Source organism: Oncorhynchus masou, chromosome 29 (genome assembly GCF_036934945.1).
Source record: "Oncorhynchus masou masou isolate Uvic2021 chromosome 29, UVic_Omas_1.1, whole genome shotgun sequence".
Taxonomy (NCBI): domain Eukaryota; kingdom Metazoa; phylum Chordata; class Actinopteri; order Salmoniformes; family Salmonidae; genus Oncorhynchus; species Oncorhynchus masou.
The window spans coordinates 85,717,657-85,732,180 of NC_088240.1; the positions used below are offsets into that span (position 1 = coordinate 85,717,657).

Sequence of the window (14,524 nt, forward strand, 5' to 3'; positions counted from 1 at the left end):
TAGATGTGTCCAAACATTTTATATATATATTTATACTCTGGACTCAGATATTACTCGTCCTAATATTTCAATATTAATATATTACATTTTTTAACTTTTAGATTTGTGTGTATTGTTAGATATTACTCCACTGTTGTTGTGACACGTGCATTATTTCGCAGACTGCCTCCCAAATAGCAGAGCCAGACTTTGATATCTACCTGTTATTCATGTCTGTACACATAAACAATGTGTTGTTGTGAGTCGTGTCTGTAGACAATAAACAATGTAGTTGATTTGCATTGATTTCGGGATGGTCTGTTAACACATAAAAATGATGTTGGATTTGTGATGTACTTTGATTAACTTGTGAATAAAACATTTGATTGTTGATGATGCTCAGTTTGATGCATTTTAAACAATGTTTTTTCTCCTCTGCACACATAAACAATGGGTTTTGTGACTTGATGTCTGTGGACACTAAACAATGGGTAATTCCCAGGACTCCAGGATCTGTACACATAAACAATGGGTTGTTGTGACAGGATCAGGATAGGTCAGGTACACATAAACAATGTGTTGATGTGACTCAGTGTCTGTACACATAAACAATGGGTTGATTGTGACTCAGGATGTCTGTAGATATATAAACAATGGGTTGTTGTGACTCAGGTAGGTCTGTACACATAAACAATGTGTTGTTGTGAGGATCGTGTCTGTACACATAAACAATGTGTTGTTGTGAGTCGTGTCTGTACACATAAACAATGGGTTGTTGTGACTCGTAGGACTCCAGGATAGGTCTGTACACATAAACAATGTGTTGTTGTGACTCCAGTGTCTGGACACATAAACAATGTGTTGTTGTGACTCAGGTAGGTCTGTACACATAAACAATGGGTTGTTGTGACTCGTGTCTGTACACATAAACAATGTGTTGTTGTGACTGCGTGTCTGTACACATAAACAATGTGTTGTTGTGATCTACCTGTGTCTGTACACATAAACAATGTGTTGTTGTGACTCGTGTCTGTACACATAAACAATGTGTTGCATTGTGACTCGTGTTGTACACATGAACAATGGGTTGTTGTGACATCGTGTCTGTACACATAAACAATATGTTGTTGTGACACAGTGTCTGTAAACATGAACAATGTGTTGTTGTGACTCGTGTCTGTATGGTGACATAATCAATGTGTTGTTGTGACTCGTGTCTGTACACATAAACAATGTGTTGTTGTGACTCGTGTCTGTACACATAAACAATGTGTTGTTGTGACTCGTGTCTGTACACATAAACAATGTGTTGTTGTGACTCGTGTCTGTACACATAAACAATGTGTTGTTGTGAGTCGTGTCTGTAGACATAAACAATGTGTTGTTGTGACTCGTGTCTGTACACATGAACAATGTGTTGTTGTGACTCGTGTCTGTACACATAAACAATGTGTTGTTGTGACTCGTGTCTGTACACATAAACAATGTGTTGTTGTGACTCGTGTCTGTACACATAAACAATGTGTTGTTGTGACTCGTGTCTGTACACATGAACAATGTGTTGTTGTGACTCGTGTCTGTACACATGAACAATGTGTTGTTGTGACTCGTGTCTGTACACATGAACAATGTGTTGTTGTGACTCGTGTCTGTACACATGAACAATGTGTTGTTGTGACTCGTGTCTGTACACATGAACAATGTGTTGTTGTGACTCGTGTCTGTACACATGAACAATGTGTTGTTGTGACTCGTGTCTGTACACATAAACAATGTGTTGTTGTGACTCGTGTCTGTACACATAAACAATGTGTTGTTGTGACTCGTGTCTGTACACATAAACAATGTGTTGTTGTGACTCGTGTCTGTACACATGAACAATGGCTCCTGATCCTTTCCATGTGAGTGCCCATCAGATAGTGTCAGTGACTGTCTTGTCTCTCCTCTTCTCCAGCTCAGACTCCTGGGGTGTATCCCAAATGGCACCTTGTTCCTTACATAGTGCACTACTTTAGACCAGAGCCCTGTGGGGAAAAGGGTGCCATTTGTAAGCAACAATGTGTTGCTGCTGCATACTGTCTGACAGCATGAGGCCACATGGCCCCCAACACAATCAATCTCCATCTCAGCTGCTTGCTTCAGCACTGCAGAGAGCTGCACTGAGCATGCCCACTGCATCTGCAGCCTGTGGATGGATGGAGTAGAGAGGAGGAGGAGGAGAGCGAGTGGAGGGGAGAAGAGAAGGAGAGACAGAGAATCACACAGGAGCTGCTGGTCAGTGCAGTGATGCTGCTGCAGCAGAGAGGAGAGGGGCTTCAGAATGAACAATAACAGACAAAACAGGGAGAACATGGAATGTTGTGGTGGAATGCAGCATGTTGTGGTGGAATGCAGAATGTTGGATTGTCTGGAACGGACATCATTAATGACATGAACAAGTATGGGTAAGAAAGGAGAAGACAAAATGTTTCTGACAGATGGAGAGGAGGAACAATGTGTTTAAGATCAGAAAACGGATTGAAGAGAAAGATGGAAGGATGATCTCTGAGGAAAGATCAAGAGTAACCAGCCAGATCTATTTAGACAGATCTATGCTAATCGGTCTTTCCCTGTGGCATCCTCATCCGTCAGCATTTGATATTTCAGCTGCCAGAGCCTTTGTTGTCAGTGAATAGGCATCACTCCTTGGGAGATTTGGTGTTTTAAAAATGAATCGGCTATAGAATGACATTGTCATCCTCTCTCTCTCTCTCTCTCTCTCTCTCTCTCTCTCTCTTGCTCTCTCTCTCTCTCTCTCTCTCTCTTTCTCTCTTTTCTTTCTCTCTCTCTTCCTTTTCTCTCTCTCTTTCTCCTCTCTGCAGAGTGAGCCGAGGCAGTGTTGGACCGTGACAGTGTTTCCCTGGGTATCTAGTTCTGTGACTGTCACTGTAACAGTGAGTTCCAGACGGAGGGGAGATGTATGCCTTCTACTCCCTGCTAGTTTACATCTTCTACACTGTCTTCAAGAAGGAGGAGGAAGAATCCCTGGGAGCTGCTCAGGGCGGAGCCTCAGCGGTGAGTCTAGTCACAGCATCTACGCCCAAATGGAATCCTATTCCCTATAAAGGGCACTACAGGGCACTAATATAATGCACTTGGAAGCTCACAATGTGTAGTATACAGATACCTCAGTAGAGTCTAGTAACAGTGTTTATCTACAGTCCTCAGTAGAGTCTGGTAACAGGGTTTATCTACAGCCCTCAGTAGAGTCTAGTAACAGGGTTTATCTACAGCCCTCAGTAGAGTCTAGTAACAGGGTTTATCTACAGCCCTCAGTAGAGTCTAGTAACAGGGTTTATCTATAGCCCTCAGTAGAGTCTAGTAACAGTGTTTATCTACAGTCCTCAGTAGAGTCTAGTAACAGGGTTTATCTACAGCCCTCAGTAGAGTCTAGTAACAGGGTTTATCTACAGCCCTCAGTAGAGTCTAGTAACAGGGTTTATCTACAGCCCTCAGTAGAGTCTAGTAACAGGGTTTATCTACAGCCCTCAGTAAAGTCTAGTAACGGGGTTTATCTACAGCCCTCAGTAAAGTCTAGTAACAGGGTTTATCTACAGCCCTCAGTAAAGTCTAGTAACGGGGTTTATCTACAGCCCTCAGTAAAGTCTAGTAACAGGGTTTATCTACAGCCCTCAGTAGAGTCTAGTAACAGGGTTTATCTACAGCCCTCAGTAGAGTCTAGTAACAGGGTTTATCTACAGCCCTCAGTGGAGTCTAGTAACAGGGTTTATCTACAGCCCTCAGTAGAGTCTAGTAACAGGGTTTATCTACAGCCCTCAGTAGAGTCTAGTAACAGGGTTTATCTACAATCCTCAGTAGAGTCTAGTAACAGGGTTTATCTACAGCCCTCAGTAGAGTCTAGTAACAGGGTTTATCTACAGCCCTCAGTAGAGTCTAGTAACAGGGTTTATCTACAGCCCTCAGTAGAGTCTAGTAACAGGGTTTATCTACAGCCCTCAGTAAAGTCTAGTAACAGGGTTTATCTACAGCCCTCAGTAGAGTCTAGTAACAGGGTTTATCTACAGCCGTCAGTAGAGTCTAGTAACAGGGTTTATCTACAGCCCTCAGTAGAGTCTAGTAACAGGGTTTATCTACAGCCCTCAGTAAAGTCTAGTAACAGGGTTTATCTACAGCCCTCAGTAGAGTCTAGTAACAGGGTTTATCTACAGCCCTCAGTAGAGTCTAGTAACAGTGTTTATCTACAGCCCTCAGTAGAGTCTAGTAACAGTGTTTAACTACAGCCCTCAGTAGAGTCTAGTAACAGGGTTTATCTACAGCCCTCAGTAGAGTCTAGTAACGGGGTTTATCTACAGCCCTCAGTAGAGTCTAGTAACGGGGTTTATCTACAGCCCTCAGTAGAGTCTAGTAACGGGGTTTATCTACAGCCCTCAGTAGAGTCTAGTAACAGGGTTTATCTACTTCCCTCAGTAGAGTCTAGTAACGGGGTTTATCTACAGCCCTCAGTAAAGTCTAGTAACGGGGTTTATCTACATCCCTCAGTAGAGTCTAGTAACGGGGTTTATCTACAGCCCTCAGTAGAGTCTAGTAACAGGGTTTATCTACTTCCCTCAGTAGAGTCTAGTAACGGGGTTTATCTACAGCCCTCAGTAGAGTCTAGTAACGGGTTTATCTACAGCCCTCAGTAGAGTCTAGTAACAGGGTTTATCTACAGCCCTCAGTAGAGTCTAGTAACAGGGTTTATCTACTTCCCTCAGTAGAGTCTAGTAACGGGGTTTATCTACAGCCCTCAGTAAAGTCTAGTAACGGGGTTTATCTACATCCCTCAGTAGAGTCTAGTAACAGGGTTTATCTACAGCCCTCAGTAGAGTCTAGTAACAGGGTTTATCTACTTCCCTCAGTAGAGTCTAGTAACGGGGTTTATCTACAGCCCTCAGTAGAGTCTAGTAACGGGTTTATCTACAGCCCTCAGTAGAGTCTAGTAACAGGGTTTATCTACAGCCCTCAGTAGAGTCTAGTAACGGGGTTTATCTACAGCCCTCAGTAGAGTCTAGTAACAGGGTTTATCTACAGCCCTCAGTAAAGTCTAGTAACGGGGTTTATCTACAGCCCTCAGTAAAGTCTAGTAACAGGGTTTATCTACAGCCCTCAGTAGAGTCTAGTAACAGGGTTTATCTACAGCCCTCAGTAGAGTCTAGTAACGGGGTTTATCTACAGCCCTCAGTAGAGTCTAGTAACGGGGTTTATCTACAGCCCCACGCGGCTCCTTTGTCTTGTCATCAGAGGATGGTAACCATCAGCAGGACAGCCAATCCCATGACAGCAGGGAAACTGTATAGATACTGAGCTATTTCTGTAAGTCTACTGTCTGGGGGATATGTTACTGCTAGTCTCACAGACGTACATCTGAAATGCTATTTTATGTCGGTAGAGAGAGATGTTCATGCTGTCATACATGTTGTGTGGGTTTATTGTATATGGTGAACAGCATCTGGGCTGGCAGTGTCATTGCAGGCTGGCAGTGTGTACATGTGTGTGTCGTGTCTGTGTTGGAGGTAAACACAGTATTTAGTAACACTAATGTCTATTTCTGCTCTCTGCCATCCCCCTGTCTGTCTGTTGCTGTGATCAGGAGCCAGGACGTGTTTCCATGGAAACAAGGAGCAGGAGGATAAAAGGCCACACCCCCAGGAAGGAGAGGAAGAAAAGGGGGCGTGGCAGCAGGTTGAGTGACTCCAGTGAGTGGATGCTTTATGACAACAATGTCTATAAATAGAAGCATCTGTAACACTGGTTAAATACTTAACTACTGTACTTACTACTGACAGATATCAGTCAGTTATGAACAAATTCTTATTTACAATGATGGCCTACTCCGGCCAAACCTGGACGACGCTGGGCCAATTGTACGCCGCCCTATGGGACAGCCGGATGTGATACAGCCTGGATTTGAGCCAGGGACTGTAGTGATGCCTCTTGCACTGAGATGCAGTGCCTTAGACCGCTGTGCCACTCAGGAGCCCAATAGCTACAATAGAATAGGAATAACAGGAATGATTATAGCTACTGTTTTGATGTGGTATATCTCTCATGGTGATTTATGATGGTGATTTCTCATGGTGATTTCTCATGGTGATTTATGGTGATTTCTCATAGTGATTGTTCATATGAATTCATGCCCTTATTAAAATGCTGATGTATTTTCTTCAAGGCAGTAGCAGTGACAGTGACGGCCTGTCCCTGAGTGACGAAGATGATGATGATGGTGGAGGTGGTGAAGTGCCCGATATCCCAGCATGCACTCCTCTGGGTGCCTTCCTGTCCTTTAAACAAGAGAAGGAGAAAAGGAGGGAGGTCCAGGTGCAGCTGGAGACGGCAGGAAAGGTAGGCTTCACCACAAACACCTTGGCATCCTATTTCCCTAGAGGCCCTGGTCAAAGGTAGTGCTTTATATAGGGTCTCATTTACACAATACTACTGCTGCTTCTGGTTGTAGCCATGACCTTCTTAGAACTGATGCTGTATCTAAACTTCCTGCTGGTTTAGTTGTAGCCATGACCTTCTTAGAACTGATGCTGTATCTAAACTTCCTGCTGGTTTAGTTGTAGCCATGACCTTCTTAGAACTGATGCATTATCTAAACTTCCTGCTGGTTTAGTTGTAGCCATGACCTTCTTAGAACTGATGCATTATCTAAACTTCCTGCTGGTTTAGTTGTAGCCATGACCTTCTTAGAACTGATGCATTATCTAAACTTCCTGTTGCTTCTAGTTGTAGCCATGACCTTCTTAGAACTGATGCTGTATCTAAACTTCCTGCTGGTTTAGTTGTAGCCATGACCTTCTTAGAACTGATGCATTATCTAAACTTCCTGTTGCTTCTAGTTGTAGCCATGACCTTATTAGAACTGATGCTGTATCTAAACTTCCTGCTGGTTTAGTTGTAGCCATGACCTTCTTAGAACTGATGCATTATCTAAACTTCCTGTTGCTTCTAGTTGTAGCCATGACCTTATTAGAACTGATGCTGTATCTAAACTTCCTGCTGGTTTAGTTGTAGCCATGACCTTCTTAGAACTGATGCATTATCTAAACTTCCTGTTGCTTCTAGTTGTAGCCATGACCTTCTTAGAACTGATGCTGTATCTAAACTTCCTGCTGGTTTAGTTGTAGCCATGACCTTATTAGAACTGAGGCATTATCTAAACTTCCTGCTGGTCTAGTTGTAGCCATGACCTTCTTAGAACTGATGCATTATCTAAACTTCCTGTTGCTTCTAGTTGTAGCCATGACCTTCTTAGAACTGATGCATTATCTAAACTTCCTGTTGCTTCTAGTTGTAGCCATGACCTTCTTAGAACTGATGCATTATCTAAACTTCCTGCTGCTTCTAGTTGTAGCCATGACCTTCTTAGAACTGATGCATTATCTAAACTTCCTGTTGCTTCTAGTTGTAGCCATGACCTTCTTAGAACTGATGCATTATCTAAACTTCCTGTTGCTTTTAGTTGTAGCCATGACCTTATTAGAACTGATGCTGTATCTAAACTTCCTGCTGGTTTAGTTGTAGCCATGACCTTCTTAGAACTGATGCTGTATCTAAACTTCCTGTTGTTTCTAGTTGTAGCCATGACCTTATTAGAACTGATGCTGTATCTAAACTTCCTGCTGGTTTAGTTGTAGCCATGACCTTCTTAGAACTGATGCTGTATCTAAACTTCCTGTTGCTTCTAGTTGTAGCCATGACCTTATTAGAACTGATGCTGTATCTAAACTTCCTGTTGCTTCTAGTTGTAGCCATGACCTTATTAGAACTGATGCTGTATCTAAACTTCCTGCTGGTTTAGTTGTAGCCATGACCTTCTTAGAACTGATGCTGTATCTAAACTTCCTGCTGGTCTAGTTGTAGCCATGACCTTCTTAGACCTGATGCTAAACTTCCTGCTGGTTTAGTTGTAGCCATGACCTTCTTAGAACTGATGCATTATCTAAACTTCCTGTTGGTTTAGTTGTAGCCATGACCTTCTTAGAACTGATGCATTATCTAAACTTCCTGCTGGTTTAGTTGTAGCCATGACCTTCTTAGACCTGATGCATTATCTAAACTTCCTGTTGCTTCTAGTTGTAGCCATGACCTTCTTAGAACTGATGCATTATCTAAACTTCCTGCTGGTTTAGTTGTAGCCATGACCTTCTTAGAACTGATGCATTATCTAAACTTCCTGCTGGTTTAGTTGTAGCCATTACGTTCTTAGAACTGAGGCATTATCTAAACTTCCTGCTGGTTTAGTTGTGGGAGTCTCCCTTGGTTAAGTACACATAGACAGTAGTTCACGCAATAATTACTACAGTTTCTTGCTTCAAGCCTTGGCCTTGTTAAATGAAATCCATCTAAACCCACATTTCCTCCCTGGTCCAGTTGATGTCTGAGTCTCCCTTGGTGACGGTGATGTCCCACTTGCTGAGTTTTCTGGAGCAGTACTCCCACCTCCAGGAGCTGCAGCAGCAGGCTGATCAGTACCGGGTCCAGCTGAAGAGGCACCGGGCCCAGCACCGCCGCCAGATGAAGACCCTGAGGACATCGTACCGTCAGAGGCTGAGAGATAAGAACAGCGTCATCGACAGCCTGGAGGAGGTCATCACCACCCAGCAATACACACCGAGCACCCCGGGGAGCGACGGTGAGACAGGGGAGGGAGGGAAGGAGGGGGGGTACAAGGAATTAGGGAGAAAAGGGAGGATATAAGTCAAGCGGAGGGGAGGAGGGGAGGAGAGGAGGTGAGACAAGAGGAGAGAGAGAGAATGGGTTTGGGAGGGGGTTGGAGGGAGGTATTAACATGGTGTGAAGTGGGAGTAGGTGGGGGGATTACATTTCAAGGGGGTTTGAGTCCAGGATCAGCGGAAGAGAAGGAACGACAGAGTGAGAGAGGTGGAGCAGGGGATGGAGGTGTTAGGTGGGGGGATTACATTTCAAGGGGGTTTGAGTCCAGGATCAGCGGAAGAGAAGGAACGACAGAGTGAGAGAGGTGGAGCAGGGGATGGAGGTGTTAGGTGGGGGGAGACGATGGAAAGGAAGTGGAAGACAGAGGAGAAGAAAATGGAAGGAGTCCTTTTAAGGAGATTTATGGTAAAATGTCATAAATGGGGAGGGAGGGAGGGAGGGGGAGGGAGGGAGGGAGGGAGGGAGGGAGGGAGGGAGGGAGGGAGGGAGGGAGGGAGGGAGGGAGGGAGGGAGGGAGGGAGGGAGGGTATATTCCAGTCTGTACTACAGAGAAAAGAAGACAGGCTACACCTGACTGAGATATTGACTATTTATTTAGTGCTTGTATGAAAAAACACAGTGGATGGTTATAATGTCTTGCATCACTTGTAGAGAGTGGCTGTGGAAACTCAGGTATTTACTTTCACTGTAGAGAGACAAGGGAGGAGACAGTGCTAGTCATAGAGAGTACATGTTTATTGTTTATTTCACTTTTGTATATTATCTACCTCACTTGCTTTGGCAATGTTAACACATGTTTCCCATGCTAATAAAGCCCCTTGAATTGAATTGAATTGAAAGCAGAGTGGTAACGTTCCCATAGGGCCCTGGTCAACAGTGCTCTATAATAGGGTTCCCTTTGGGACGTAGAATAGGGCAGAGAGTTTGGGGGAAAGACAATCTATTCCACAAGGTTCAGGCTTCTTAGAAGAGGGCTGTTGGTGTAAATCAAGTTGGAATTAGGGATGAGGAATGACATCAGACTGTAGTTGTGTCACAAATGGAACCCTATTCCAAAGATAGTGGCCTTTGGCTGGTCAAAGTAATGCACTATGTAGAGAATAGGATGACGTTTGGGATGCAGACGAACTGACCTCAAAGCCACGGATGGTGTTGAGGGATCTGCTCTCCTTTAGATTTAATCAGACAGCCCTCCCTCACACTTATCAACCTATCAGTGTGTGTGTGTGTGTGTGTGTGTGTGTGTGTGTGTGTGTGTGTGTGTGTGTGTGTGTGTGTGTGTGTGTGTGTGTGTGTGTGTGTGTGTGTGTGTGTGTGTGTGTGTGTGTGTGTGTGTGTGTGTGTGTGTGTGTGTGTGTGTGTGTGTGTGTGTGTGTGTGGTCGCGCGCGCACGTCTGTAGCATATATGCCCACGCTTGTGTGTGTGGCTGTATGTGTATAATATCATGAATGTTCTGTAATGTGTGTGTTGGTTGTATGTGTGACAGTAATGTCGGCACCCAAAATCAAATCAGCTCCTCATTTGAGTGTTTAGGATGTCATGACAGATTGGTGTGACAGTGGGCTCTGCATAGTAAGTGATCCCTCCTCTCTCCTAATACAGTATACTCCTCTCTGACTAGTACAGCATAACCCTGGAGAAACATGCCACTTGATGAACCAAAACGAGGTTCTCTCTGCTCTGCAGCAGAATGTGTGGCTTTCCTAAGTGGGAGACCTCAGGCATCACTTCCTCTCATTACGCGTCAAACAGAGTTAGATAAAGAGATTGATGTATGGTACAATGGTACTTGGCCAGGGAATCAGTTGTTATAACCTATCCCTATGAGTGTTAGACAGAGTTAGATAAAGAGATGGATGTATGGTACTATGGTACTATGGTACTTGGCCAGGGAATCAGCTGTTATAACCTATCCCTGTGAGTGTTGGACAGAGTTAGATAAAGAGATGGATGGTGGTACTATGGTTCCCTTGGCCAGGGAATCAGTTATATCATGAATAAACTATCCCTGTGAGTGCTGCTTTCTCTTCCCTCCACTGCACTTACATACCAGCCTCCGTCACATGCTAGATGCTAGACCTCCACGTGTACGTGTCAGATATAAATAGCCCTGGGACAGGGATGGGAGGGGGGCACTTCCCACACCTCCCAGTGTTATGATCCTGGTGCAGGAAAGGTTGCTTGGTTGTTCTGCAGGTCTGAGCCACCTGCCTCTCTGAGGTGTTGTCAACAGCCACTGTGTGAGCATCCCACTCCCAAATGGCAACCTATTCCCTTTATATAGTGCAATACTTTTAACCAGACCCATGGGGGGAATCGGGTAACATTTGACCAGAGCCCTGGGGGGAATAGGGTAACATTTGGTCAGAGCCCTGGGGGAATCGGGTAACATTTGACCAGAGCCCTGGGGGGAATCGGGTAACATTTGACCAGAGCCCTGGGGTAATAGGGTAACATTTGACCAGAGCCCTGGGGGAATAGGGTAACATTTGACCAGAGCCCTGGGGGGAATAGGGTAACATTTGACCAGAGCCCTGGGGGGAATAGGGTAACATTTGACCAGAGCCCTGGGGGGAATAGGGTAACATTTGACCAGAGCCCTGGGGGAATAGGGTAACATTTGACCAGAGCCCTGGGGGTAATAGGGTAACATTTGACCAGAGCCCTGGGGGAATAGGGTAACATTTGACCAGAGCCCTGGGGGAATAGGGTAACATATGACCAGGGCCCTGGGGGGAATATGGTAACATTTGACCAGAGCCCTGGGGGGAATAGGGTAACATTTGGTCAGAGCCCTGGGGGAATATGGTAACATTTGACCAGAGCCCTGGGGGAATATGGTAACATTTGACCAGAGCCCTGGGGGAATAGGGTAACACTTGACCAGAGCCCTGGGGGAATATGGTAACATTTGACCAGAGCCCTGGGGGAATAGGGTAACATTTGACCAGAGCCCTGGGGGAATAGGGTAACATTTGACCAGAGCCCTGGGGGGAATAGGGTAACATTTGACCAGAGCCCTGGGGGAATAGGGTAACATTTGGTCAGAGCCCTGGGGGTAATAGGGTAACATTTGACCAGAGCCCTGGGGGGAATAGGGTAACATATGACCAGGGCCCTGGGGGTAATAGGGTAACATTTGACCAGGGCCCTGGGGGAATAGGGTAACATTTGACCAGAGCCCTGGGGTAATAGGGTAACACTTGACCAGAGCCCTGGGGGTAATAGGGTAACACTTGACCAGAGCCCTGGGGTAATAGGGTAACATTTGACCAGGGCCCTGGGGGAATAGGGTAACATTTGACCAGAGCCCTGGGGTAATAGGGTAACATTTGACCAGGGCCCTGGGGGGAATAGGGTAACATTTGGTCAGAGCCCTGGGGGGAATAGGGTAACATTTGGTCAGAGCCCTGGGGGTAATAGGGTAACATTTGACCAGAGCCCTGGGGGGAATAGGGTAACATTTGGTCAGAGCCCTGGGGGGAATAGGGTAACATTTGGTCAGAGCCCTGGGGGTAATAGGGTAACATTTGACCAGAGCCCTGGGGTAATAGGGTAACATTTGGTCAGAGCCCTGGGGGTAATAGGATAACATTTGACCAGAGCCCTGGGGTAATATGGTAACATTTGGTCAGAGCCCTGGGGTAATAGGGTAACATTTGACCAAAGCCCTGGGGGAATATGGTAACATTTGACCAGAGCCCTGGGGGGAATAGGGTAACACTTGACCAGAGCCCTGGGGTAATAGGGTAACATTTGACCAGGGCCCTGGGGGAATAGGGTAACATTTGACCAGAGCCCTGGGGTAATAGGGTAACACTTGACCAGAGCCCTGGGGTAATAGGGTAACACTTGACCAGAGCCCTGGGGTAATAGGGTAACACTTGACCAGAGCCCTGGGGTAATAGGGTAACATTTGACCAGGGCCCTGGGGGTAATAGGGTAACATTTGGTCAGAGCCCTGGGGGTAATAGGGGCTCCTGAGTGGTGCAGTGGTCTAAGGCACTGCATCTCAGTGTTAGAGGCATCACTACAAACCCTGGTTCAAATCCAGGCTGTATCACAACCAGCTGTGATTGGGAGTTCCATAGGGCGGTGCACAATTGACCCAGCATCGTCCGGGTTTGGCGGGGGTAGGCCGTCGTTGTATATAAGAATTTGTTCTGAAGTGACCTGCCTAGTTAAATAAAGGTTAAATGAATAGGGACATATTTGTGATGCAGGCTGTGTGTCCTGGTGGAGGAAAGGAAAGGCTTTCTGGTTGTTTCTGTGATCGGTGTTTTCTGCAGGCTGGTCAGAGCGGAAAAGTAGTGGTGTATAGTACTGAAGTAAAAATACTTTAAAGTATTACTTAAGTCGTTTTGGGGGTATCTGTACTTTACTTTACTATTTATATATACTTTACTATTTATATATACTTTACAATTTATATATACTTTACTATTTATATATACTTTACTATTTATATATACTTTACTATTTATATATACTTTACTATTTATATATACTTTACAATTTATATATACTTTACTATTTATATATACTTTACTATTTATATATACTTTACAATTTATATATACTTTACTATTTATATATACTTTACTATTTATATATACTTTACTATTTATATATACTTTACAATTTATATATACTTTACTATTTATATATACTTTACTATTTACTTTTACTCCACTACATTCCTAAAGAAAAGAATGTGCTTTCTAATCCATACATTTTCCCTGACACCCAAAAGTTCTCGTTACATTTAAAATGCTCAGGCAGGACAGGAAAATGGTCCATTTCATGCACTTATCAAGAGAACATCCCTGGTCATCCTACTGCCTCTGATCTAGCGGATTAAATTCTTCATTTGTAAATGATGAGTGTTGGAGTGTGCCCCTGTCTACCCGTAAATTTGGCTATGTAGACCCCCCCCCCTCTCCTCTGGCTATGTAGACCCCCCCCCCTCTCCTCTGGCAATGTAGACCCCCCCCCCTCTCCTCTGGCTATGTAGAACCCCCCCCTCTCCTCTGGCTATGTAGACCCCCACCCCCCTCTCCTCTGGCTATGTAGACCCCCACCCCCCCTCTCCTCTGGCTATGTAGACCCCCACCCCCCCTCTCCTCATCCTCCCCTGTCTCCCTCCAATCACCACCTCTCCCCACCTCCTAAAACAGTGACACGGCACAGCAGAGCTGACAGAGGCTGCATGGCTGCGTGGTTCAACCAGAGGCTGCGTGGTTGATTAGTGTAGAGAACAGGAAAGAAAAACAGAAACAGTCCTGGCAGAGACAGAACACCATCAATCATGCAGGAGGAGGAAACTGATTAAAACATCTACTGGGCACCATGTTCTGAGAGGGTTGCACCCTATTCCCTTTCTAGTGCACTACTTTTGACTACTATGTGCACTACTTTTGACTACTATGACTATGGTGTGACTACTATGACTACTGTGTGACTACTGTGTGACCAGTGTGACTACTGTGTGACTACGGTGTGACTACTATGACTAGGGTGTGACTACTATGACTACTGTGTGACTACTATGATGTGTGACTACTATGATGCCTGTGTGACTATTGTCACTACTATGACTACGGTGTGACTACTATGATGGCTGTGTGACTACTATGACTACGGTGTGACTACTATGACTACTGTGTGACTACTATGACTACTGTGTGACTACTGTGACTACTGTGTGACTACTGTGACTACTGTGCGACTACTATGACTACGGTGTGACTACTATGGTGGCTGTGTGGCTACTATGACTACGGTGCAACTGCTATGATGGCTGTGTGACTACTATGACTACAGTGT

General features: G+C 44.9%; 1 protein-coding gene across 1 annotated transcript in view; it reads left to right on the plus strand.

The window, feature by feature from the left end:
- Positions 1-2,898: 2,898 nt before the first annotated feature.
- Positions 2,899-14,524, plus strand: part of LOC135520881 (kinesin-like protein KIFC3) — a 32,698-nt gene continuing 21,072 nt past the window's right edge. Inside the window, exons 1-4 of the mRNA XM_064946700.1 lie at positions 2,899-3,033; positions 5,609-5,714; positions 6,188-6,360; positions 8,395-8,656. Of these exons, the coding sequence (XP_064802772.1) occupies positions 2,935-3,033; positions 5,609-5,714; positions 6,188-6,360; positions 8,395-8,656 (640 nt within the window). The 5' untranslated portion in view covers positions 2,899-2,934. The remainder of the gene's footprint in view (positions 3,034-5,608; positions 5,715-6,187; positions 6,361-8,394; positions 8,657-14,524) is intronic.